This window comes from Somniosus microcephalus, chromosome 8 (genome assembly GCF_052327205.1).
Source record: "Somniosus microcephalus isolate GS21.2 chromosome 8, FLI_Smic_1.0, whole genome shotgun sequence".
In the NCBI taxonomy this organism is placed as follows: Eukaryota; Metazoa; Chordata; class Chondrichthyes; order Squaliformes; family Somniosidae; genus Somniosus; species Somniosus microcephalus.
In genome coordinates this window covers 217,625,206-217,652,999 of record NC_140994.1, presented here as the reverse complement: position 1 = coordinate 217,652,999, position 27,794 = coordinate 217,625,206, and the positions used below count along the sequence as shown (strand labels likewise).

The 27,794-nt window shown below is 46.5% G+C and overlaps 1 protein-coding gene across 1 annotated transcript in view; it reads right to left on the bottom strand.

Moving 5' to 3' along the window:
- Positions 1 to 27,794, bottom strand: part of LOC147114104 (organic cation/carnitine transporter 2-like) — a 176,622-nt gene that overhangs the window by 51,930 nt on the left and 96,898 nt on the right. The window contains exon 4 of the mRNA XM_085995725.1: positions 3,352 to 3,523. Within this exon, the coding sequence (XP_085851851.1) occupies positions 3,352 to 3,523 (172 nt within the window). The remainder of the gene's footprint in view (positions 1 to 3,351; positions 3,524 to 27,794) is intronic.

The following is a 27,794-nucleotide window of genomic DNA, read 5'->3' as shown; positions in this document are numbered from 1 at the left end:
AACGGGAAATGGGAGTACTCATCAATTACGTTGAGGAAGTACACATTGCGGTCGGAGGAGGGGAGGGGCCCTTTAAAATCGACGCTCAGCCGTTCAAAGGGGCGCGTGGCTTTGATCAGGCTTGCTCTGTCTGGCCTATAAAAATGCGGTTTGCACTCGGCACAGATTTGGCAGTTCCTGGTCATGGTCCTGACCTCCTCGATGGAGTAGGGCAGGTTACGGGATTTGATGAAGTGAAAAAACCTGGTGACCCCCGGGTGGCAGAGGTCATTGTGGAGGGTCTTCAGTCTATCGACCTGCGCGTTGGCGCATGTACCACGTGATAGGGCATCTGGGGGCTCATTGAGTTTCCCGGGCCGGTACAAGATATCGTAATTGTAGGTGGAGAGTTCGATTCTCCACCTCAAGATCTTGTCGCTCTTGATTTTGCCCCTCTGCTTATTATTAAACATAAAAGCTACTGAACGCTGGTCAGTGAGCAGGGTAAATCGTTTTCCGGCCAGGTAATGCCTCCAATGTCGCACAGCTTCCACAATGGCCTGGGCCTCCTTTTCGACAGAGGAGTGTCGAATCTCGGGGCCCTGGAGGGTCCTTGAGAAAAAGGCCACGGGTCTCCCCACCTGGTTAAGGGTTGCAGCTAGGGCAAAGTCAGAAGCGTCGCTCTCCACTTGGAAAGGGATGGACTCATCCACTGTGTGCATTGTGGCCTTCGCAATATCTCCTTTTATGAGAGTGAAGGCTGCACAGGCCTCTGCTGTCAGGGGGAAGGAGGTGGACTTGATGAGGGGTCTGGCTTTGTCCGCATAGTTCGGCACCCACTGAGCATAGTACGAGAAAAACCCTAGGCATCTCTTCAGTGCTTTTTGGCAGTGGGGGAGGGGGAGCTCCATAAGGGGGCGCATCCTGTCGGGGTCGGGGCCGATGACTCCGTTCTCCACTACACAGCCAAGAATGGCAAGGCGCTTGGTACGAAACATACATTTGTCCTTGTTGTATGTTAGGTTCAGCCGCTGGGCCGTACGGAGGAATTTCTCTAGATTAACATCATGGTCCTGCTGGTCGCGGCCGCAGATGGTGACGTTGTCTAGATAGGGGAAAGTGGCCTGGAGCGCGTTCTGGTCGACCATCCGGTCCATCTCCCGTTGGAAGACTGAAACCCCGTTGGTGACGCCGAAGGGAACTCTGAGGAAGTGGTAGAGACGACCGTCAGCTTCAAAAGCTGTGTACTGGCGGTCCTCAGCCCTGATGGGGAGCTGGTGGTATGCCGACTTCAGATCAATCGTCGAGAACACCCGGTATTGTGCTATCTGATTGACCATGTCAGATATGCGGGGGAGTGGGTATGCATCTAGCTGGGTGTAGCGATTGATCGTCTGGCTGTAGTCAATAACTAGGCGCTGTTTTTCGCCAGTCTTCACTACCACCACTTGTGCTCGCCATGGGCTGGTGCTACTTTCAATAATCCCTTCCTTCAGGAGTCTTGCTACCTCGGATTTAATGAAGCTCCTATCCCCGGCACTGTAACGCCTGCTTTTGGTAGCGATGGGCTTACAGTCGCGGGTGAGGTTAGCGAACAAGGAGAGGGGGGGGACTTTAAGGGTGGAGAGGCTGCAAATGGTGCGCGGCGGGCGATTTAAAAGCTGCTGGCTGCAGACTGTGAGTGGGGGGAGGGGTCCGTCGTACGCTAATGTGACACTCTTAAGGTTACACTGAAAATCCAACCCCAGTAGAACGGCAGCGCAAAGATGGGGCAGGACCAGGAGTTTAAAATTTTTGTATTCTGTGCCCCTTACTGAAAGGGTCACTACACAGTAGCCACTGACGTCCGCTGACTGGGCTTTGGAAGCCAAAGAGATCCGATGTCGCGTCGGCAGGACCGGGAGAGAGTAACTCCGCACCTTGTCGGGGTGGATAAAGCTTTCCGTGCTCCCGCTGTCAAAAAGGCAGGTAGTGGCGCGGCCGTTTACCTTAATGTCCATCATGGACCTGGACAGTTGATGAGGGAGAGATTGGTCCAGCGTCACGGAGGCCAGCGTATGGTCGGGCGAGTCGATGTGGTCGTCAGATGAGGCGGTGGTTGAGTCCGGGTCCCCCGTGGTTGAAGTTGGAGATGTCCGAGATGGCGGACAAAATGGCGGCGCCCATGGTCCCGATCCCCACGCGGTTGGGGGAGCCCAAGATGGCGGACAAGATGGCTGCCCCCATGGTTCGCATGCGGCGCTGCTGGCGTTAGCGGTTTTACCTTTGCAGGCGCTGACATAGTGTCCTTTCTTCCCGCAGCCGGAGCAGGTAGCATTTCTCGCCGGGCAGCGTGCTCTGGGGTGTTTTGCCTGGCCACAAAAATAACATTTCTGTGCCTTGGACATTGCAGCAGCAGTTGAAGGTGGCGGTCCCATGACCTAAGGTTGTGGCGTCCACGTTGCGGAGCGGTTAGGGGAGAAGGCGTCCATATTCCTGTGGGCCGCGTCGAGCGAGAGCGCGAGGGACACTGCCTTTCTCAGGTCCATTTCTCCCTTTTCCAACAGTCTCTGCCGGGAGTAGTCGGACCTTAGACCCGCAACGAAAGCATCTCGGATCAGTCGCTCCGTGTGTGCTGCGGCTGATGCTTCTTTGCAGTCGCAGTCTCGGCCGAGTATCCGCAGTGCCCGTAGGAAGGCCTCCACCGATTCCCCGGGCTGCTGTCTGCGGGATCTTAAGAGGTGCCGGGCATAGACCGTATTTACCGGGCGTGCGTATTGCCCTTTCAGCAGACCGATAGCCGCCGCGTAGGTCGTCGCGTCCTGGATTATTGTATAAACTTGGTGGCTCACCTTTGAGGCCAGGATTTCCAACTTGTTTTCGTCCAGGGTCACAGTTGAGGCTTGCAGGTAGGCCTCGAAGCAACGCAGCCAATGCGCGAGTTTGGTAGCCGAACCCGCCTCTTGGGGGTCCAGGTCCAGGCATGTTGGTCTGAGGGCTCGCAGCAGCTCCTGTTGCTCAGCGTTTGGTGCAGCAGCCTGCTGTTCAGCGTTTGGTGCAGCAGCCTGCTGTTCAGCGTTTGGTGCAGCAGCCTGCTGTTCAGCAAATGTCGACATTTTGTTTTTGCTAGTAAAATTGATGCGCTATCAATTACTCATAAAAGACTGAGAGTTAAGAGAGTAACTAAAGGCTTTTATTAGCAAAGAACAGAGCATGCCTCTCGTGGTTGACTGGGTTCCAAGAAGGCAGGGGGCTGCAGGTCAATCACCTTTATACCTGGGCCTGTGTGGGTGGAGCCAGCCGAGACATGTTGAGGCATGCATAGGTACAACAGTGTGTAACAACAACAACAACAACAACAGTGGTTTACCACAGGTTCTAATTCCTACATACCACCACAAAGGAATGTACAGCAGGCCAGCGAGAGACAGGGTGAAAAGCAACATCTTCCAGCTTCGTATGAAGTAAGCAACCAAAGGCAGGAACACATAGCCGAGTGCATAAAAAATGCCAATTCCCAGTGTAGAGTATGCAATCCGAATGGATTTCCCAAGAATTTCCGATCCTGTAAGAAGAGAATAACCAGGTTAAGGACAACACTGATTGTGAGTTATTTCCTAATTTTATTTCACTGCCTATTATTGCCATTCTGAAAGAAACTTTTCTTTATGTTCAGTTAATAAAACCTATAGTAGAATTGGGCCAGAACTTCGGGTCCCCACGGGTGAGTACACGCGTAGGCCCAACGAAAGTGCCGGTTTCGTGCATGCACTGCGCATGCGCGGGAAACCGGAACTTCTGTTCCCTTAAAGGAAGGGGTTCACAGGTTGAATGCGTGCGCCAGAGAGGCAGCGTGTACGCCTAGAACTTCCGTTTTTTTTTGCAGGTTTCTCCGGGAGGGTAAGTCTCCAGGAGTTATGCTTCTAAAAAGCAGTCGCAAGGCCTGTTTTACATAAGAACATAAGAAATAGGAGCAGGAGTAGGCCAATCGGCCCCTCGAGCCTGCTCCGCCATTCAATAAGATCATGGCTGATCTGATCCTAACCGCCAATCTACTATCACAGAACCATCTCCTGAATCTAACAGAATTAGACACACGAAATAGGAGCAGGATCAGGCTACACGGCCCCTGGGCCCGCTCCGCTACCCACGGGGCCATGACCGATCCGAACCTAGACTCATGTCCAAATTCCTGCCCGCTCCCCATAACCCTTTGTTCCCTTTACTTCTAGGAAACTGTCTATTTCTGTTTTAAATTTATGTAATGATGTAGCATCTACAGCTTTTTGGGGCAGCATATTCCATGGACCTACCACCCTCTGAATGAAGTAGTTCCTCCATCTCAGTTTTGAAAGAGCAGCCCCTTATTCTAAGACTATGCCCCCTAGTTCTAGTTTCACCCATCATCGGGAACATCCTCTCTGCATCCACCCGATCCAACCCCTTCACAATCTTATATGTTTCAATAAGATCGCCTCTCATTCTTCTGAACTCCAATGAGTAGAGTCCCAATCTACTCAACCTCTCCTCATATGTCCATCCCCTCATCCCCGGGATTAACCGAGTGAACCTTCTTTGTACTGACTCGATAGCAAGTATGTCTTTTCTTAAGTATGGACACCAAAACTGTATGCAGTATTCCAGGTGCGGTCTCACCAATACCTTGTACAACTGAAGCAATACCTCCCTATTTTTATATTCTATCCTCCTAGCAATGAAAGCCAACATTCCATTGGCCTTCTTAATCACTTGCTGCACCTGCATACTAACCTTTTGAGTTTTGTGCACCAGGACCCCCAGATCCCTTTGTACTTCAGTACTTTCCAGTTTCTTGCCATTAAGATAATAACTTGCTCTACGATTTTTCCTGCCAAAGTTCATAACCTCACACTTTCCAGTATTGTATTCCATCTGCCAAATCTCTGCCCACTTACTTAGCCTGTCTATGTCCCCTTGCAGGTTTTTTATGTCCTCCTCACTCACTACTTTCCCTCCCATCTTAGTATCATCGGCAAACTTTGATATGTTACACTCGGTCCCCTCCTCCAAATCATTAATATAGATTGTAAAGAGTTGGGGACCCAGCACTGACCCCTGTGGAACACCACTAGTTACTGATTGCCAGTCCGAGAATGAACCATTTATCCCAACTCTCTGCCTTCTGTTAGATAGCCAATCCTCTATCCATGCCAGAATATTACCCCCAATCCCGTGATTTTTTATCTTAAGCAATAATCTTTTGTGTGGCACCTTGTCAAATGCCTTTTGGAAGTCTAAATACACTACGTCCACTGGTTCCCCTTTATCCACCCTATATGTTACTTCCTCAAAGAACTCCAGCAAATTTGTCAAACATGACTTCCCCTTCATAAAACCATGCTGACTTTGTCCTATTAAATTATGATTATCCAAATGTCCTGTTACTGTCTCCTTAATAATGGACTCCAATATTTTACCTACCACAGATGTTAGGCTAACCGGTCTATAGTTTCCAGCCTTCTGTCTACTGCCCTTTTTAAATAAGGGCGTTACATTAGCAGTTTTCCAGTCTGCCGGGATCTTTGCTGAGTCCAGGGAGTTTTGGAAAATTATTACCAATGCATCCACAATCCATACCGCCACTTCCCTCAAGACCCTAGGATGTAAGCCATCAGGTCCGGGTGATTTATCCGCCTTGAGTCCCATTATTTTACCGAGTACCACTTCCTTAGTGATTTTGATCATGTTTAGCTCCTCCCCCCCTATAGCCCCCTGTTTGTTGTCTTCTACTGTAAAGACTGATACAAAATATTCATTCAGTGTTTTTGCCATCTCCATATTTCCCACCATTAATTTCCCGGTCTCATCCTCTAAGGGACCAACATTTACTTTAGCCACCATTTTTCTTTTTATATAACTATAAAAACTCTTACTATCTGTCGGCGGGAACTCAACGGCAGCAGCGGGGCTATAAAACAAGGTAAGTGGTGAATTAAGTAAAATTAAAACATTTTTCCCACAGGTTTATTATTTTTAAATACTTTAAAGAAAGGTAAGTTTATTTTTAGCCCTGTTAGAAAATGTAATTAATTTTTCAAAAATTTTAATTGTTTAAAATAGTTATTTTATGTAATTTATAGTTATTTTAAAAACGTGATTTTTTAAAATTTATTTGAAGTTTTAGTTATGTTTTGGGGCTGAATTGTATTCATAGATTTGACAGGTCTTCCTGTCAAATCTATGAATACAGATTCCCTGCTACCATTGGCTCTCCATGGCCCACGTGATCCCAGGGGACGCTTCGAACTAACTGCGCAAGCCGGCAGTTGGAGCAGGCCCAGGATCGGAATCCCACGTGGGCCCACAGCACAACGGCCGGCGCGCTAGGTAAGTGCAGGTCGGAGGCTTGCACCCGCGGGAAGCCTCCGACCCGAATTTCTGGGAAGTTGAATGCTCTCTAAACTTAACCCACAAACCAAGCTGTGTGAAAGATCCTGAAGCAGATACTTCACCTCAGCCCATCGTGTGCACCTCCCAGAGGCCAGTGATCAAGCAGCATAAGCAGGAATGAGATAAAAGATGGAGCATGGCACATGGTAGGGAGGAGAGGAAAAAAGAGTGCAACACATTTGAAAAACAACTGACAACAAAGTGAAGTTTAACAGTCAATGGAAACAAATGTTCTATCTTTGGCCAGAATGTCCTCCTCCAACCCCCGATGGACCAGCAAAAGTGTCACTCTGATATTCTTGGTTCTCCGCAAGGCAGACACTTGGGGAGTCCCTTAAATGATACAGGTGTCTTCCCCTTTTATGTAAATGATGTTATCCTGGGATTTTGGACAGGGTCAATGCCGGGCAGACTGGTAGCTGAAGTCCTGCCCTGCTGCTGTTCTGATGGACCCGTAAGTTTCCAGCAGGGGTTCAATTGTCAGCAATGAGGCACAGGATTTCTTGGCGCATTTCTCCCTTCCTATGTCCAGAAGCGCTAATGTCAATTGTAACATCTGACCTACCACCATAACAGAGATTATGGGGAAAGGGCGGGGGAGTGGGACTAGCTGAGGTGCTCTTGCAGGGAGCCGGCACAGGCTCGACAGGCTGAATGGCCTTCTTCCGTGCTGTAACCATTCTGTGATTCTATGACATTAACCAGGGATCAAGTCTCAGATCTTCTTGTTTTATATGGCACTGAAATTCCTGGGCTGCAGCGAGACAGAATGGAAGATTTCTGTCGCGGAGGGTACTTGGGGCAATTCTGTCCAGCCCCCATGCCAAGGAGGTGTGTTTGGGAAACTCCTAGTCTCCCTTGGAAAATTCTACACATTCCAGCCTTATAAAGCCTCATGGGCACTTACATAGCTTAAAGCTAGTGTAGATCCCACTAAGGGCCTTAAGAGGGCCCCAAAGATTCACTACTCTGATCAGAACTCTGACGAAGGGTCACAGACCTGAAACGTTAACTGTTTCTCTCTCCACAGATGCTGCCTGACCTGCTGAGTATTTCTAGCATTTTCTGTTTTTGTTTCAGATTTCCAACAACTGCAGTATTTTGCTTTTGAACTATTTCCACTGGTTGGGGATTCTACGACTAGGGGGCACAGTCTAAATATTAGAGCCAGGTCTTTCAGGAGTGAAATTAGAAAACACTTCTACACACAAAGGGTGGTAGAAGTTTAGAACTCTCTTCTGCAAATGGGAATTGATGTTAGGTCAATTGTTACATTTAAATCGGAGATTGATATCTTTTTGTTAACCAAAAGTATTAAGGAATATGGACCAAAGGCGAGTATATTGAGTTAGGTTGCAGATCAGCCATGACCTCAGTGAATGGCGGAGCAGGCTCAAGGGGCTGAATGGCCTACTCCTGTTCCTATGTTCCTATGAACCGACCTTTACCTTGTGGAGACTGAATGCCAACTCTCCGACACCTCCTCCTATCTCCCGCTGGACCATGACCCCACCACCGAACATCAAGGCATCGTATCCCAGACTGTCAGTGACCTCGTCCCCTGGAGATCTTCCCTCCATGGCCTCCAACCTCATAGTCCCCCAACCCTGCACAGCATGCTTCTACCTCCTTCCCAAGATCCACAAACAGGACTGCCCTGGTAGACCCATCAGGCTGAATTTTCCAGGGTGGTAGCAGGTGAGATCGGTGGCGGGTCGGTGGGAACGTTGTTATTTTTGACAGTGGGTCGGGAACCCACTGTCATCTTGCTCCCACGTGCCTTTCCCCAGGAGCGTCTGTCATCGCGGAGCCGATCTGACCGGCAGCGGCGGGAGACCCAATTGGGATAATTATCAGGTAGCTTACAGGCACTTGTGAGCCTTTTTTCTCTTACTTCTTAAATTTCCCTGCATGGCCACGGGATTCACACAGCTCAGGAACCACGTCTGTCAACCTGAGGCGGGAGGTCTGTGGCCATTGCTCCAGTTGATTATTTGACAGCATGAAAAACAAACCAAAATAAAAACATGTTGATTACATCAGCTAACAGATTGATGGAGATTCTGTTCTACTTGAGAAGCTACTGGTAAATGTTAATTCAGAAATTCCTGAAGGGATGTGAGTGCTGAAGGCTCCCCTCCTACCCTGGATGGTGAGGGAATTAGATTTTTCACTGGCCATTCTCGGCTGTTGCCTTCCAACTCAACAGTAATTTCCGTGAATTGATCTGCACTATAAAAAATTACATATAATTTAAATAAATTTTTGTGTTGTTTCTGGTCAGGTTTTTCTCACAGTATACTGTGATTGTCCAGTTACAGATTAGATCAAGTCATCAACTGTAACAATTTCATTCTCATTACTCATTCCACTGGTTCAATTTGCTTTCAGCCCCTGAATATAACTCATTTAATTTTTCAGTCTGAGACTTTGGGGGTGAATTTCTGCAGAGGTTTTCTCACTTGTCCTTTGTTAACTTCAACAGAAGAGCTGCAGAAATCCCAGAAACAAATAAGCACCACTTACACTGTTTGTCAGGGTTTCCGCAGCTCTTCTGCTGAACTTGCATAAGATTGTAGTTTCACCTCTTTACAATTACATTTAAAAGTTGCTCAATTTTATATATTACCTACACACACAGATCTTTTATTTGTACCAGTTACTGATTCAAAAGTTTATGAGGGAAAACACTCAAGCTGAAACAGCAATTTACTTGTACTTCTTTCAACTTAGTATACTGTATTCGCTGCTCATGATGCGGTCTCATGTACACTGAGGAGCCCAAGCGCAGATTGGGTGATTGCTTTGTGGCACACCTCCATTCAGTCTGTAAGCATGACCCCGAGCTTTTGGTCACCTGTCATTTTAATTCTCCTCCCCACTCCCACTCTGAGATAGAACGTAAGAAATAGGAGGAAGAGTAGTCCAATCGGCCCTTCGAGCCTGCTCGACCATTCAGTAAGATCATGACTGATCTTCTACCTCAACTCCACTTTCCTGCCCTATCCCCATATCACATGATTCCCTTACGATCCAAAAATCTATCGATCTCTGTCTTGAATATATTCAACAACTGAGTATCCACAGCCTTCTGGGGTACAGCATTCCAAGGATTCGCAACTCTTTGAGTGAAGAAATTTCTCCTCATCTCAGTCCTAAATGGCCAACCCCTTATCTAAGTCATTGATATAGATTGTAAATAGCTGAGGCCCAAGCACTGATTCTTGTGGTACCCCACTAGCTATAGCCTGTCAACCCGAAAATGACCCGCTTATTCCTACTTTCTGTTTTTTGTCCGTTAAACCAATCCTCAATCCATGCTAACATATTATCCACAATCCCATGAGCTCTAATTATGTGTAACAACCTCTTGTCTGGCACCTTATAGAATTATTTTTGGAAATCCAAATACACTACATCCACTGGTTCCCCCTTATCTACCCTGCTAGTTACAACCTCAAAAAACAAATTTGTCAAACACGATTTCCCTTTCACAAATCTGTGTTGACTCTGTCCAAACATATTATGATTTTTGAATGATCCTGATACCGTTGCCCCAATAATAGATTCTAGCATTTTCCCTTCTATTGACATCTCCGTCCTCGGCCTCCTACACTGTTGCAATGAAGCTCAACATAAGCTTAAGGAACAGCACCTCATCTTTCAATTAGGCACTTTACAGCCTTCTGGACTCAACAATTTCAGATCATAACCTCGGCCCCCAGTTTTTTGGACAGCAGCTGTTGCTGATGATTCTGCTATTCCCATTTACACCTCCTCTAGACCCACCTTTTGTTTCTTTACTTGTCTCATTACCATCTCATTTTGCTTTGACCCATCAACCCTTTTGTCATTTAATCTCTCCTGCCTTCCACCCTATCACAGACCTTCCCTTTTGTTCTTTCCTCCCTCCCCCTTTCCCTGACTTTGTACTTGCTTAAAAGCTGTTACATCGTCTAACTTTTTCCAGTTCTGATGAAAGGTCCTTGACCTGAAAAGTTAACATTTTTTCCTCTCTCCACAGATGCTGCTTAACCTGCTGAGTATTTCCAGCATTTTCTGTTTTTATTACAGAGGCTTTTGCTAACGCACGGAGGTAAGTAGCATGGAGTCCAGTTCTACGGAGTACTGCTTCTACAGAGTACTAAACTTGGGAATTTGGTGAGTGAGGGAATTTTAAGGGTTGATCTCTTTCTAAAATTTAGTTAAGTTTTGCATTTACTATTTGGCATTTAACTTAACTTTAACCTTAACTTGTAGTTTATTTCACAGTGGTAAACAAGCTGCCTGCTAGTGGCAGTTGCACAGTTAATTAGGTAGCTAGCTAGAACTGTCTACCCGGTTACTGTCAGCAGGGGCTTTGGGATTTCTGCTGGTATAAAAACCAAGAGGCTTTTGCTAATGCAGGGGTAAGTAGCATAGAGCCCAGTTCTACAGAGTACTAAACTCAAGAATTTGGTGAGTGAGGGAATTCAGTGAGGTGGGGGTAAGAGGTGCTGCTTGATACATAAAAAAAAATAAACAACTAGGGTTAAATTAGGGCTGTGGGCTAAGTTACAGTAAAGACCTAAAGCATTTAACTAAATTTAATAAACTAAACAAGGTTATTACTTAGATTAAAAAATTAATAGACAATTGAGTATTTCAAACTTGAAATACTATTTAGTTAAATAAAATACAATAGCGATGGCAGAGCAGGTGATGTGCTGCAACGGTAGCATGTGGAAGCTGGTGGACCCCAGTGTGATCCACAGTGACCACATTTGCAGTAAGTGTCTGCAGCTTGAGGAACTTCGGCTCAGGGTTGATGAGCTGGAGTCCGAGCTTCGGACACTGCGATACATCAGGGAGGGGGAGAGTTGCCTTGATCCATGACACTTTGATCCATGAGGCAGTCACACCCCTTAGGTTAAATACTTCAGATTTGGTCCGTGGTCAGGGACAGGAGGGTGTGACTATGAGTGAGGCAGGTATGGGGATCCAGGAGGTAGCATTGGAGGAGCCTCAGCCCTTGCACTTGTCCAGCAGTTATGAAATTCTTGCAGCCTGTGTGGACGAGAGCAGGGACTGCAGGGAGGATGAGCAAACTGACCACAGCACCATGGTACAGGGGACCATTCAATTTGGGGGAGTAAAAAGGAATGTAGTAGTGGTAGGGGACAGTATAGTTAGGGGAATACTGTTCTCTGCAGCCGAGAGCGTGAGTCCCGAAGGCTGTGTTGCCTGCCAAGGTTCAGGACATCTCCTCTGGGCTGGAGGGGAACTTGGAGTGGGAGGGGAAGGATCCAGTTGTCGTGGTCCACATAGGTACCAACGACATAGGTAGGACTAAGAAAGAGGTTCTGCTGAGGGAGAATGAGCAGCTAGGGGCTAAATTAAAATGCAGAACCACAAAGTTAATAATCTCTGGATTACTACCTGAGCCACGAGCAAATTAACATAGGGTCAATATGATCAGAGAGTTGAATGCCTTGCTCAAGGATTGGTGTGGGACAAAATAGGTTTTGATTCATGTGGCACAGGCACCAGTACTGCGGAAAGAGGAAGCTGTTCCGTTGGGAAGGGCTTCACTTGAACTGTGCTGGGACCAGTGTCCTGGTGAATCAAATAACTAGAGCTGTAGATAGAACTTTAAACTAAATAGTGGGGGGGAGGGGTCAGGAGAGGGGAAACTTAGGGGGAAAATTTCAGTATCGCCCCGTTTGGGGTGCGATTATTGGCCATGTGCAAAATTTGGCGCTAATTATGGCCTCCGACTGCAAACTTAGCTTTTATCGCTGTTGGAGGTGATTGGAGCGCTAAATCAGGCGCTTCACACCTGTCTTAAGGTGCAAAGGCCGAGGAGTGAGGTGCTGGCAAAGCTCATGTGATGTCAGTCAGCAGTGGAACACAGACACACTGGCGCCGGCCAGTTCTTAAAGGGGAGGGTTGATCTTGCTCTCCATCCACATCCTGCTCATTGCCACCTTGAATCTCGGCCTGGAGAGACCTGTACATCAAATCTTCTGGAAAGAACAATGGAAAGGCCCAGGGAAAGCGCTCAGAGTGCAGCCCCCACAGTCTCTTCTAAATCAATACAAGGAAGGGCAAATCAAAATGAACCTGCAAAGTGCTGCTCAGTACCTAAAACTCCTTCACACAATGTTGAATCTCTCCAGAAGTCTCTCTCTCTCAGAATGCGTGGTGCAAAAATGTCACCAACAAAAAAAGGCAGGAAGCGGTCACCTTTAAATAGTGCTCCCCCAGTCCCTTCCTGACTGCAAAACGCTCCCCTCAACCTGTCGTTGCTAGCGGCAGGCGGTAAGGCAGGGGCGCCACTCAATATCCGGTCCGGTGCGCTACCGGGGCGTTGCACACTCGACCGCAAAATGTCTAGTTAATTTCGTGAGCGGCGCAAACATCACCTTGCACGGGCGCTAGTTGTTTTGCGCCCCATTAGCGCCCTCTTAAGGCGCTAACGGGAGGCACAAACCAACTGAATTTTCCCCCCTTAGAAAGTTAAAGAGAAAGGGCAAGGCAATAGTGCAGGGTAGCAATAGGGGTAATGATAACCAGAATGTGACCGGAAGGGACAGGGCATATAAGCATTAAGCATTACAGTGCACCAGCAAATAGGGTCAGAGTAGGGAAAAATGGTAAAAAGACAAAATTAATACTCTGGCCGGGATCTTACCTGAGGAGGCACGTTGGGAGCGGGACTGCTGGTTTCCGGGTTCCAGTCCCGCCCCCAGCGATGTCTGACGACCTGACGCTATTTTCCCGATTGGCCTTGTTAAGCCCGCCCTGCGGGTTTGCCAGCCGATTAAGGGAAAGCTGGTGTTCGATGACGTTAGTGCATGATGCTTCATCTGTCAGTTTTGTTAAAGTGACAGGCCCCATAATTTTTTGACAGATGAATTGTCAGTGTTTGACAGCATTGAGGTACTGTCAAACACTGACAATCACTGTCCAAAGGTGAGCCCTTGAACCCAGGCCCACCAATGACTCTCTCCTTCAGAGAAAACAGATGGCAGCTGCATGTGAGATTGCAGAAACCATCGGTCAATTATCCCGATCAGATGAGGCTACACAGAAACATCAAATCTTGTCACCAGCAGATACATATAAGCAGAATAAAAATATTCTCACTACAACCTCTCACCTGTCATACTTAACTTGTGTACCATTGCACCCATCACACTACCTCTGCAGCTGTTGTTTGCACACTTACACTGCAGCCGACCCACAGCTCGCCTCACTGACCCTGGCGGGGTTTCCCGACGTCAGGAACGCCGCATCAGCAAGCTGAAAATGGGGAAAAGCCTCTTAACTGCCTGGTAACAGTCAGTTAATTGGCTCTAATCCCCTTCCAGCCACTAGGAGATGGGTCCCTGCGCGAATCGGGGACCCGCCTCCCAAGAAGATGGTTCGGAGGCGGGTTGGGAGCGCGTTGGGACCCGATCCCAATTTTTTCCATTTTTCCAGAAGTCCTGCCTCCAAACCCACCTCCTCACAGCTAGGAAAATCCAGCCCTCTTTATCTGAATGCACGCAGCATTCATAATAAGATAGATGAATTAACGGCACAAATAGAAATAAATGGGTATGATCTGATAGCCACTACAGAGACATGGCTGCAAGGTGACCAAGGCTGGGAACTGAATATTCAGGGGTATCTGACATTTCGGAAGGATATACAGAAATGAATAGGAGGTGGGGTAGCTCTGCTAATAAAGGATGAGATCAGTACAGTAGTGAGAAATGATCTTGGCTCGGAAGATCAAGATATAGTTTGGGTGGAGATAAGAAATAATACGGGAAAGAAGCCACTGGTGGGAGTAGTTTATAGGCCCCCTAACAGTAGCTACACTGTAGGACAGAGTATAAATCAAGGTATAATGGGGGCTTGTAAGAAAGGTACTGCAATAATCGTGGGCGATTTTAATCTTCACATAGATTGGACTAATCAAGTTTGAAAAGATAGCCTTGAGGACGAGTTCATAGAATCTATTCAGGACAGTTTCTTAGAACAATACGTTGTGGAACCAACCAGGGAACAGGTTATTTTAGATCTGGTAATGTGTAATGTGACAGAATTAATTAATGATCTCATAGTAAAGGATCCTCTAGGGAAGAGTGATCATAATATGATAGAATTTAACATTCAGTTTCAGGATGAGAAAATTGCATCTGAAACTAGAGTCTTAAACTTAAATAAAGGCAATTACAAGGGTATGAAGACAGAGTTGGCTAAAGTGGACTGGGACAATAGATTAAAAGGTAAGATGGTAGATAAGTAGTGGCAGACTTTTAAGGAGATATTTCATAACTCTCAACAAAGATATATTCCAGTGAGAAAGAAAGAATCTACAAGAAGAATGAACCATTTGTGGCTAACTAAGGAAGTTGAGGAGGGTATCAAATTGAAAGAAAAGGCATACAATGTTGCGAACATTAGTGGTAGGCCAGAAGATTGGGAAATTTTTAGAAACTTACAAAGGATGACTAAAAAAATAATAAAGAGGGAGAAAATAGATTATGAGAGTGAACTAGCAAGAAATATAAAAACAGACAGTAAGAGCTTCTACAAGTATGTAAAAAGGAAGAGAGTAGCTAAAGTAAACATTGGTCCCTTAGAGGATGAGACTGGGGAATTAATAATGGGAAACCAGGAAATGGCAGACACTTTGAACAAATATTTTGTATCTGTCTTCATGGTAGAAGACACTAAAAGCATCCCAATAATAATGGAAAATCAAAGGGTAAAAGGGAGGGAGGAACTTAAAATAATGTCTATCACTAGAGAAAAAGTACTAGACAAACTACTGGGAGTAAAGGCTGACAAGTTCCCTGGAACTGATGGCCTACATCCTAGTATTTTAAAAGAAATAGCTGCAGAGATAGTGGATGCATTGGTTGTCATCTTCCAAAATTGCCTAGATTCTGGAGAGGACCCAGCAGATTGGAAAACCGCAAATGTAACACCTCTATTCAAGAAAGGAGGGAGACAGAAAGCAGGAAACTATAGGCCAGTTAGCCTAACATCTGTCATTGGGAAAATGCTGGAATCGATTATTAAGGAAGTAGTAGCAGGACATTTAGAGAATCATAATACAATCAAGCAGAGTCAACATGGTTTTATGAAAGGGAAATCGTGTTTGACAAATTTATTAGAGTTCTTTGAGGATGTAACGAGCAGGGTGGATAAAGGGGAACCAGTAGATTTGGTTTTCCAAAAGGCATTCGATATAAAAGCCATATAAAAGGTTACTGCACAAGATAAGAGCTCATGGTGTTGGGGGTAATATAATAGCATGGATAGAGAATTAGCCAACTAACAAAACAGAGAGTTGGGATAAATGGGTCATTTTCAGGTTGGCAAACTGTAACTAGTGGGGTGTCATAGGGATCAGTGCTGGGGCCTCAACTAATTTCAAACTATATTAATGACTTGGATGAAGGGACCGAATGTATTGTAGCCAAATTTGCTGACGATACAAAAATAGGTGGGAAAGCAAATTGTGAGGACACAAAGGGCTGGATTTTGATACTGGGGCGGGCTGGGGTCATGTAATCCACATTTCGTGTTAGCCACCTGATTCTAAATCGATGTGGGAGAATGATGCCATTTTAACTTAATTGGCCAATTGAGTTCCAACGTGTGGGGACCCATGGCCAATGAGTTTTTCCAGTCCGAAAGTCGCCTCCGATGATGTCATCATTGCTGTTGCATTTAAGGTCTGCAACAAGCCTTACTTCTTCTGCAGACTGCCAAGCTTTTGCCCTTGCATGTTAGAGGCACCTGCATGAAGAATGGCCAGCCAGAGACCTAGGTCTGCACCCCGCTTTGATGATGTTGCCCTGCAGGCTTTAGTAGAGGGAGCAAGAGCAAATAAAGAGGTGCTCTTCCCTTCTTCAGGGAGGAAGAAGCCTCCCCAGCAAACTAAGGCTGTGAGGATCCAGGTGGCAAAGGAAGTCAACTCTTTGTCAATAACCCACAGAACCTGGCTTCAGTGCAGGAAGACATTTCATGACCTTCTGCGCACTGAAAAAGTGAGTATGACTTTCCTATCACCCTCAATCTGATCCCCATTGCCTCTCCTCACCAGCACTCAGCTTTAGCAATCTATTCCTCCACATCCCACTTGACACTGACATCCATGCACCCTTACCCATTCCCTCTCTCTCTCTATGGTCACATTCACCTAACTATTCGACTATGCAGCCCTCACACTCACTATCACTGTGATGCAATTACAACTTACAACACACAGGGAGGGCCCTTGGTCTTGCCTCCTCACTCCACCTTTGTCTCTTTCTAAGCATCTATGGTATGGATTCTCTACACTCACTCCTTCATTCTCACTCAAACTCCACTTCTCTCCCTCATTGCAGGAAAAGAGAGCTCACAATAAAAGGGAAAGAGCGAGAACAGGAGGAGGGCCACGCTCAGTAGCCCAGCTCACCCCCTGGGAGGAGGCGGTCCTGGAGATCGTGGGAGTGGAGGATGATGTGCAAGCTGGTGACAGAATAGTTTTGCATCTCTCTCATTGACATTGCATGAGTCGCTGATAATGATTCTGAAGCACTAACAGATGGACTTATGATCATCTGCAATATGCAATGTGCATGTAACCTTGGCATCACATCTCTGACTCTTTCCTTTACTCCCCCACAGGACCATCGCAAGCACCCGTCCCCACTAGCCAGGAGGAAGAGCCTGAGCATCCAGACTCCTCAGAGGAAGCTGCAACCTCTGAGGGCGCAGCGTCAGCAGAATTCAGCGCACCCAGCACCAGCTCACTCACACCTCGGTGGGACCATCGCGAGATAGAGTAGTGTTGTCACTTGGTGTATCACAGATCACAAGTGAGCATCAGCAGATGCTGGAGACAGGGACAGCAGTGGAGAGTCCTAGTCGGAGGGCGCAGGACTCTGCCAGCTCGGCTCAGCTGCATGTCGACCCTCTGCCTCTGGGTCCATCCACAAGATCAGTGGTGCTGGAACTCCAGGAACAGATGCAGGAGTCTCTGGCAGGTTTTGTCTCCAGGGTCGCTGCGAGTGTGGAGCGAATGGAGGAGTCCATTGCGAACATGAGCAGAGCCTTTGTGGAGTCATTGGCACAGGTACGCATCGCCATGGAAAGGATGGCCACCTCCATGGAGATGATGAGTCGCCAGAGTGCAGAAAACATGGTTAGAGTTCTGAATAGAATGACATCTCTGGAGGAGCGATGGTCATCTATTGAACAGAGAAACCAGACCTTCATGGAAGTCCTTCTGAGTAGGACTGCCAGTGCAGATACAGGTCCACATGGCCCCCCTGATGTGCAGCAAGGTGCTCTCAAGCCACTTGCAAGCGCTGAGGGTGACCTGACCCATGAGAGGGAAGTTGGTGGCAGACATCAAGGAAGTGGGGGCTCCTCTCAAAGCGCTCACACTTCCATGCCACTGCAGAGCTCTCGGTCAGAGCCCCACCAGAGTCCACACCCAACTGAGATTGGCGTCTCAACCCCTGCACAGCTGCAGGAGCAGCAGACTGTTGGCGAGCCCTCACAGGTTCGCAACCCCAGAGGACGCCCGTCAAAGTTAGTCATAGAGTCATAGGCCTAGAAATTCAGTTGGGCACGCCAGCCGTTAGCGCCTTAGGAGGAGTAGATCTCGAGCGCTAGGCGCTTAGCGCCCGGGCGCAGCGCGATCTGCGCCTCACCCCGACTTCAGTAGACATTTAGCGCCGGCGCAAAGTCTTAGCGCGCGCCCTGCTGCGCGCGCAGATCATGATGTCATTTCGTCGTGCAACGCCCTTTGTGCGCCCGGAACCGGAACTTCACTCGCACCGCCCCATTGTGCGCCGGGCGGCCCTAACGACTGTGAAGTGGAACGGTACACAGCCGAGGCGGGCCGCGGGGAGCGCACATTAAAGGGCACTCCTGCAGTAGAAACGGCAGCCGTTGTGCAACACTTTGTGAGGGATCGATCGATCGATGGATCGATGGATCGATGGATCGATCGACGGACGGACGGACGGACGAGGATGATGATGATGATCCGCAACACAAATATAGCAGTGTTGGCCTTTCAAAAAACCAAATCCACCCTCCCCCTTTAAGAGCTCACCGGAGCCAGAGTGTCTGCCGTCAATCAGCAGCTCGCCGCACCTGCCCTGCGCCCACCTTACTGTGTTAGCGCCCGGGCCGCAAGCTTAGCGCCTAAAGAGAGCCGTGCATCGCCAGTTTTAGCGCTCGAGCAAACTCTTAGGGCGAAGCTAATGAATATCGGGGAAGTGGCCTCGAATTTGCGCCGGGCGCAAACTTTAGCGGCCGCCCGACTTTACCGCCCCAAAAGTGGCTATAATGAATTTCCAGGCCATAGAGTTATACAGCACAGATAGAGGCCCTTCGGCCCATCATGTCCGCGCCGGCCATCAAGCCCTGTCTAATCTAATCCCATATTCCAGCATTTGGTCCGTAGCCTTGTATGCTATGGCATTTCAAGTGCTCATCCAAATGCTTCTTAAATGTTGTGAGGGTTCCTGCCTCCACAACCCTTTCAGGCAGTGAGTTCCAGACTCCAACCACCCGCTGGGTGAAAAAGTTCTTTCTCAAATCCCCTCTAAACCTCCCGCCCTTTACCTTGAATCTATGCCCCCTTGTTATTGACCCTTCTACTAAGGGAAAAAGCTCCTTAGTATCCATCCTATCTATGCCCCTCATAATTTTGTACACCTCAATCATGTCCCCCCTCAGCCTCCTCTGCTCCAAGGAAAACAAACCCAATCTGCCCAGTCTCTCTTCATAGCTGAAGCGCTCCAGCCCTGGTAACATCCTGGTAAATCTCCTCTGCACCCTCTCCAAAGCGATCACATCCTTCCTGTAGTGTGGCAACCAGAACTGCACACAGTATTCCAGCTGTGGCCTAACCAGTGTTTTATACAGCTCCATCATAACCTCCTTGCTCTTATATTCTATGCCTCAGCTAATGAAGGCAAGTATCCCATATGCCTTTTTTACCACCTTATCCACCTGTTCCGCCGCCTTCAGGGATCTGTGTACTTGCACACCCAGATCCTTCTGACCCTCCGTCTTGCCTAGGGTCTTACCATTCATTGTGTATTCCCTTGCCTTGTTAGTCCCCCCAAAGTGCATCACCTCGCACTTTTCCGGGTTAAATTCCATTTGCCACTTTTCCGCCCATCTGACCAACCCATCTATATCATCCTGCAGACTGAGACTACCCTCCTCGCTATTTACCACCCTACCAATTTTTGTATCATCCGCGAACTTACTGATCATACCTTTTACATTCATATCCAAGTCATTAATGTAGACCACAAACAGCAAGGGACCCAGCACCGATCCCTGTGGTACCCCACTGGCCACAGGCTTCCAGTCACAAAAACAACCTTCGACCATCACCCTCTGCCTTCTGCCACTAAGCCAGTTTTGTATCCAATGTGCCAAGGCACCCTGGATTCCATGGGCTCTTACCTTCTTGACCAGTCTCCTGTGCGGGACTTTATCAAAGGCCTTACTGAAATCCATGTATACCACATCCACTGCGTTACCCTCATCCACACACCTAGTCACCCCCTCAAAAAATTCAATCAAATTAGTCAGACATGATCTTCCCTTGACAAAGCCATGTTGACTATCCCTGATTAATCCTTGCCTCTCCAAGTGGAGACTAATTTTGTCCCTCAGAATTTTTTCCAATAATTTACCTACCACTGATGTTAGGCTCACTGGCCTGTAGTTCCCCGGTTTTTCCCTACTCCCCTTCTTGAATAATGGTACTACATTAGCGGTTCTCCAGTCCTCTGGCACATCCCCTGTGGCCAGAGAGGTTCTGAATATATGTGTTAGAGCCCCCGCAATCTCTTCCTTTGCCTCACACAGCAGCCTGGGATACATTTCGTCCGGCCTGGGGATTTATCCATTTTTAGGCCTGCTAAAACCGCCAATACCTCCTCCCTCTCGATGTTAATATGTTCGAGCATATCACAGTCCCCCCGCCCTACTTCTATGTCTACATCGTCCTTCTCCATAGTGAAAACAGATGCAAAAAATTCATTTAGAACCCCTCCTACACACAGATTGCCACTTTTGTCCCTAATGGGCCCTATTTTTTCCCTAGTTATCCTCTTACCCTTAATGTCGAGACAGGAGCAGCAAGAAAGTGAGCAAGGGGCCTCCACATCTGCTGAAGCCACAGGGGAAACACCACGTAGGAGCACGCATAAGAGAAATATACTGCACAAATAGTCACAAGGGTAGTCACTTGGGTGAAATTTGATGTTTAATGTTAAAAAGCCATCAGATGGTTACTGTAAATAAAAAATCTGATGGCTACTGCTGCAGCTGTGGCGTGTGTCGTTTCACTAATGGGACTTCCACATTGAGAACTTAGGGTTACTTGGTATATGCCTCAGTTGAGGAAGCGCTCAGTGAAGGTTCCCCAGGAGGTCACACTGGAAATGGGTGTTAGGCTCCAAACTTCCACAGCTGTGGTTATGCCTTCTAAAAGTTCCCCCAGACCTGAGACAACAAAGTCCTGCCACCTGCAAATGATGGCTGATCAAATATCCTATTTAATGGTGGAGCTGCAGCTAATAGTCAGCAATCCAATTGTGCTCCCACCAGGTTTCACCATTGTGTTTCAGAGCAGGCGTGCTTCATGTTGGAAAAGGGTTAAAATCACCAAGGCCTATCAAAATGGCATTATAAAGGCAATTTAGTGCTTGTTAAGGGCCTTAACGGCCTATCCCGCCTTTTGGAGACGGGACGGAGACGGGACCAGTAGACACGATTTAATGAAAATTGCTTGGAGGCGGGATGGAGGCAGGGTTGGGCCCACCCACCAGTATTTGCAATTTTAACCCCCCACACGCCTCCAATCCCGCCTCAATGGCCCGATGAAATTCGAGCCCAAAGAGTCTGCAAAGGGATATAGATAGGCTAAGTGAGTGGGCAAAAAGTTGGCAGATGGAGTATAATGTGGGAAAATGTGAGGTTAACCACTTTGGTAGGAAGAATAGAAAAGCAAAATATTATTTAAATGGGAGACTACAAAATGCTGTGGTACAGAGGGATCAAGGTGTTCTCGTACATGAAACAGAAAAAGTTAGCATGCAGGTACAGCAAGTAATTAGGAAGTCAAATGGAATGTTGCCCTTTATTGCAAGGGGGATGGAGTATGAAAGTAGGGAAGTCTTTCTACAACTGTACTGGGCGTTGGTGAGACCACACCTAGAGTACTGTGTACAGTTTTGGCCTCCTTATTTAAGGAGGGATATATTTGCATTGGAGACTGTTCAGAGAAGGTTCAACAGGTTAATTCCTGGGATGAAGGGGTTGTATTAGGATGAAAGGTTGAGCAGGTTGGGCCTATACTCATTGGAGTTCAGAAGAATGAGAGGTGATCTTACTGAAACATATAAGATTCTGAGGGGGCTTGACAGGTAGATGCTGAGAGGATGTTTCCCCTCGCAGGGGAATCTAGAACTACGGGTCATGGTTTCAGAATAAGGGGTCGCCCATTTAAGACAGAGATGAGGAGGAATTTCTTCTCTCAGAGGGTCGTGAATCTTTGGAATTCTCTACCCCAGAGAGCTGTGGAGGCGGAGTCATTGAATATATTCAAGGCGGAGATAGACAGATTTTTGAACTACAGGGGAGTCAAGGATTATGGGGAGCGGGCAGGAAAGTGGAGTTGAGGCCAAGATCAGATCAGCCATGATCTTATTGAATGGCAGAGCAGGCTCGATAGGCTGAATGGACTACTCCTGCTCCCATTTCTTATGTTCTTATGTTCTTATTTCCAGCATACGCATTAATTTGCTTTTGTGTAATATGTATGACCCCTAGTTTTGGATTTTATGGCTGTGAAATTCCCATGCTTAGCGCCGGCTGCTATGGTCAGTTTGAAGAAAAAGGTGGCGTTCGCCGCTCTTACACCGATCTCTGGCGTGGGCCGCACGTGACGTATGACCTGCTATTTTGGACGTCACCGCTCCACTGTATGCCCTCTCCTAAGCATGCACAACTGAACATGTGTTCAGCTGCAGGACAGACCCCCCACCAGTGCTACTTAAAGGGGCACTCGCAACTTTGAGGTAACTTGCATTTTGCTTCTGTATTGGTTTGGTGTAAAACATTTAAAAAGTTGTTAAAGTGTGCAGGGAGTTCAAGGACTGTTGCTGGATCTTTGCAAGGCACTGGCTCTTAAAAGAATGTCTCCGAGAACACCATTTGCTCCCAGTCCTGGGGGCTCTAGTTGCAGTCCCCCTTGGGCTGCAGCATGACATGAGATGGCGCAGAGGCAGCAAAGGGGACAAGCTGCTCGCAGAGGGAGGAGGAGGAAGACTCTCAACAGGACACCTTACTCACCTAGTGTAATGTATTATCACATGGTTTAATATGAGCATGCTCAGTTTGCTCTGGCCTAATAAAGCAAGCACATAGACTAGCAACTCATCGTGTCTCTGTCCTTCATTTGTTCCACGCACATATATTACATTTTAGCAATGAGGATGGGATCTCAAAGCCAATTTTAGGGATCATGGAAGAACACAGTGATCAACCTCCAAGTGGACAAGTTTAAGGTGAATTTGTGACACCTAAACTGAATTTTCGCGATATTTTACCTTTGATGCTCATGCAGAATCGTCTGTGCTTCGCCTTTGCGTGTATGTATACACAGCAACAGCACCGTTGATTCTCACAGGTACACTGGTAGCATGCTGAGTCACTGTTCGATGGGATCAGGACAATCATGGCCGCACCTACGGGATTCATCAGAAGCCTCAGCATGTATGACCGAGCTCGGAAACATTCAGTTCTTATATTGAGCAGATGAAGATAGTTTTTAGGGCCAATAACATTATTGAGACCGAATGTGTAGGTGAAAATTTTCAAGCTCAAAGTAATTCGTGAACGGAAGAAAGCAATTTTTCTAACGGAGTTTGTGCCAGATGTCTACGGAGCATTGACAAACCTACTCGTGCCAGGGAAAGCGAAGGATGCATTGTTTGAAGACACTGTCGAGAAACTCGAGGACCAATTCGACCCAAAGCCATTAGAAATAGCAGAGAGCTGTAAGTTTGGTACCAGAAACCAAAAACAAAGTGAAACCATCAGTGAGTACATTGTAGCTCTTAACAACCTGTCTTTGCATTGTAACTTCGGCACATTTTTGGATCGTGCGTTGCGAGGTAATTTTGTGTGTGGACTGGTGAAAGAGCGCACACAGTCCAAGTTACTGAACACTCTGAACCTAACGTTTGACATAGCATGCAAAATTGTCCTATCTGTGGAGATGACATCTAAGAATGCTCGGGAGCCACGTCCAACTCAAGTGACTAGTGCAGCTGAGGTCTACAGCCACAAAGCCACCTCCAAACCTAAAGCTGTGATACCGAGTCCAAATTCAGTTCAGTGAATTGTTATTGCTGCACTGGAAATCACTCACCACAGTCCTGCCAATACAGAAATGTGAAGTGTTTTCACTGCCAGAATTCAACAGCTTGTAGAGCTAGGTCTAAAGCAGGAAGTAAGAACCATTCTTGTGGCAATACAAAGCAGTGACAACAAAAGGGAGGAGTTCACAATATTGAAGTGAACGCACCTGATGTTGAAGACTAGGCATCTACAGTATTTATGCCACTAGCGGCAATGCTAGTAGTCCTGAGAAAGACTTCCGTACAAAACTTTTGATTAACGAGCAATATATTGATATGTGTATTGACATGGCGGCGGACTGCTCTATCCTGAGTAAGGACACATATTGTATTGATTTCTTTGTGGGTTCAATGACGAGACATTTATGAAAGAGAATGAGTTTTAATCTAAAGTCTGTTCAACTCTTTTATACAGCTTTTACAGGAGACATCAAGCTTGTGATGCATCTAGAATGAAACTGAAACTAAAACTAACTGCCTTGCTTCTCTCGGTCACATGCCCTCTGCTGGTCAGGCACAAGCAATCAATACATGCAATCATGCTATTATGGCATCATAATCGAACAGGCAAATACCATCTCTATTTGCTGATATCATCATTACACATGAGAGTAAGTTTAATCAAGTACCACTTACAAAGAGTACAGTAGAGTTAAAAACATACTCCGGAGAAATCCTAGAGACATGTAGACAAATAGAATGTACAGTTCAACACAATGGCCAGTCAGTAAAGCTGCCTATTATTGTAGCAAGCTACAACAACAGGCCAACTCTCATGGGCAAAGACTGGTTGAGAAAGTTAAAACTAGACTGGAAAAACGTCTTCAGTGTAGATGCTTCAAAGAAGTGACTTGACATAATGCTGAACAAGTAGAAAAGCATGTTCACAGGCAGTTATGAGGGCATCACTGGGTATGATGCACATATCTGCATTAAGTTCAAGGTGAAGCCTGTCTATTGTAAGGCAAGGCCAGTCCCCTATGCATTGAAAAGTCAGGTGGAGGAAGAGTTAGCGAAGCTCAGAGAAAACGGAGTGCTAGTAAAAACTGACAAAAGTGATTTTGAACCCCAATTGTGGTAGTGCCCAAAGCAGACAAAACTGTACGCTTGTGCAGTGACTACAAAGTTACTATCAACCAAGCAGTTGATGATGAGCAGTACTCGTTACCTCCATCACAAGATTTGTATGCAGCACTCTCTAGGTCAAAAGCTTTCTCCAAATTTGACCTGTTGCATGTTTATGCTCAGCTGAATGTTGACAAAGAGACTCTCACCATCAACATACACAAGGGACTGTACTCATACACTAAGCTGCCATATGGTGTAAAGCCCTCCCCCAAAATCTTCCAAGCTATGATGGATAAGATTTTGGTAGGAGTTCCTAATTGCTAATGCAATCAAGATGATATGCTGATCGCAACAAGCGATGAGGAAGAAAATCTAGAAGTGTTAGATATAGTGCTTCAAAGGTTGAATGCCCACAATGTCAAATTGAAAAGGAGTAAATGTGCTTTTGTGCAGCCCGAGGTTGCGTACTTTGGTCTGAAAGTTGATGCAAATGGCTTGCAACCAGTGAAGGAAAAGGTTGATGCTTTCATCAATGCTCCAAAGCCACAGAACGTGTCTGAGTTAAGATCTTTCCTTGGAATGGTCCAGTACTACACATGTTTCTTACCTAAGTCAGCGACCATGTTAGCTCCATTGCATGAGCTCCTCAAAAAGGATGTCCAGTGGAAGTGGATGAAAGCACAACAGAAGCTTATGACGCTAGTAAGAGAAGTCTGTCTAGCGATGCTCTACTTGTGCACGACGACACAGATTGTGAGCTTAAGTTAGTGTGTGATGCTTCCAGCTATGGTGTGGGAGATGTCATAAGCCATATAATGGATGACAGCCAAGAGAAACCAATCACGTTTGCATTGCAAACCCTCACAAAGAGCAAAAGAAACTATGCAGAATTTGCAAAGGAAGCACTTGCCACAGTGTTTGGAATCAAGAAATTCCAACAGTTCCTGATTGGCAAAAAGTTTAAACTGCTAACTGATCAAAAACCATTCTAACAATATTGGGGCCCAAATCTGCCATCCCTCTAAAGGCCGCTGTAATAGAGCCACCTGGTGGATTACTGATGTATATAATAATAAAGCCATATGCAGTACAGTTCTTACCAGAAGCCATGTTGTGCTGTTGTATATGCTGTGTTTCAAGATATCACAGAATTGGCAATGAGGATGCGATTACGGATTCTCTAGCTGAAATTTTTGTTGGAAGATAATCCTGCCAACTGACGGAGGGACTGTTAGAGGTTCTTTGTTTTGCAGAAAAACTTAAAAATGCAAGGTAAATTTCGAGCACATGAGGCTGAACTGTCGACGTTGTCAGAGTCCAGATGGCTGCGCCTATGGGAATAATAGGGCGCTTGGCTGAGTTCCAGCATGACCGATAGATTTTCAGAGTGTATGTGGAGCGGCTAGAAATGTTTTTCACCATGAATAGTATTGTCAAAGTCCCCACCCCAATGATGGAAACCATAACCGGGCAGTTTTAGAAATTAAATGTGCTATTTTTTTGACTGAAGCAGGCCCCAAGGTGTATGAAACCCTGAAAAATGTGCTTGTTCCTGCCAAGCCGAAGAACACATCACTGAAGGAGATCCTAACCAAGTTAGAACAGCACTACAGTCCTGAGCCCCTGAAAATTGCTGAAAGTTATTGTTTTAGAACACGTGATCCAATAAATGACGAGTGTATCAGTGAGTTCATTGTAGCTTTAAAAAGCTATCCATTCACTGTCATTTTGGAAACTTTCAGGACCGAGTTTTGCGTGACCGCTTTGTTTGTGAGTTGAAAAATGAATGTAGTAAATTGTTGACAACCCCTAACTTGACTTTTGACTTAGCTTGTCAGACAGCTATGTCGATGGATATGGCCGACCGATACTCCCAAGAGTTCTGTGCCATTTCCTTTCGTCAGACAACCGAGGTGAATCTGCTGCAGGCTAAAGTAAAAGGCAGTTGGGCCCCAAGGCCTCAGCAACTGGCCAAGGTAACAGTGCATTGAAGTTGTGTTATCGGTGCCTGGGACAGCACATTGCTCAAAGATGTCCATATGTGAAGGCAGTGTTTCTACTGCAAGAAAATTGTGCATCTTGCAAAGGCGTGCTGACAGAAGAGTAAACTGACCGGCAATGCTAGAGGTTGAAATCGCCAGACACTACATACCATTGAAGAGAAACAGCAGGACGAGGAGTTTCTGGAGATTCCCGTCATCAGGAGCATGAAGGTATCTAACAGCGATTCGTGAGGTATCGTCATCCAAGTAGATGTCGCAGGAACCAGGATACCCATGGAAATTGACACTGGTGCATCCGTGAACATAGTATCGGAATCACTATATCGCGACAAGTTGCGTGATTATTGACTGGAGAAATCGAAGGTAGAGCTGCAAGGCTACTCAGGAGAGCAAATCCCTGTAGTAGGAATTGTCACCATACCAGTGAAATATAAGGATCAGTGTCAGAGCTTGCCTCTCATAGTAGTGGCAGAAGACAGCCTGCCTTGATAGGTAGAAATTGGTTGGGATCACAGAAGCTGGATTGGAATGAGATTTTTCTTGTGGAAGCAAAATTTGCATTGAAAAATTATGTCATCAAGTAGTACCTGAAGGTGTTCAGTGAAACGGGCAGTCCGATCCAAGACTTCAAGGCGAGTGTCAGAGTGCAGAAGGATGCAAAACCAGTTTACTGCAAGCCACGTCCCATATCATACGCACTTAAGGAGAAAGTTGAGCAAGAACTCAAAAGATTAGAAACTGAGAACATTATCGCTAAGGTAGATCTGATTAATTGGGCTACATCCATTGTAGTTGTACCTAAGTCAGATGGTAAGGTAAGGTTGTGTGGTGATTATAAGGTAACCGTAAACCAGGTTCTAGAGTGTAATCTACCCAATATGTTGCCAAATGTGGAAGATTTGTT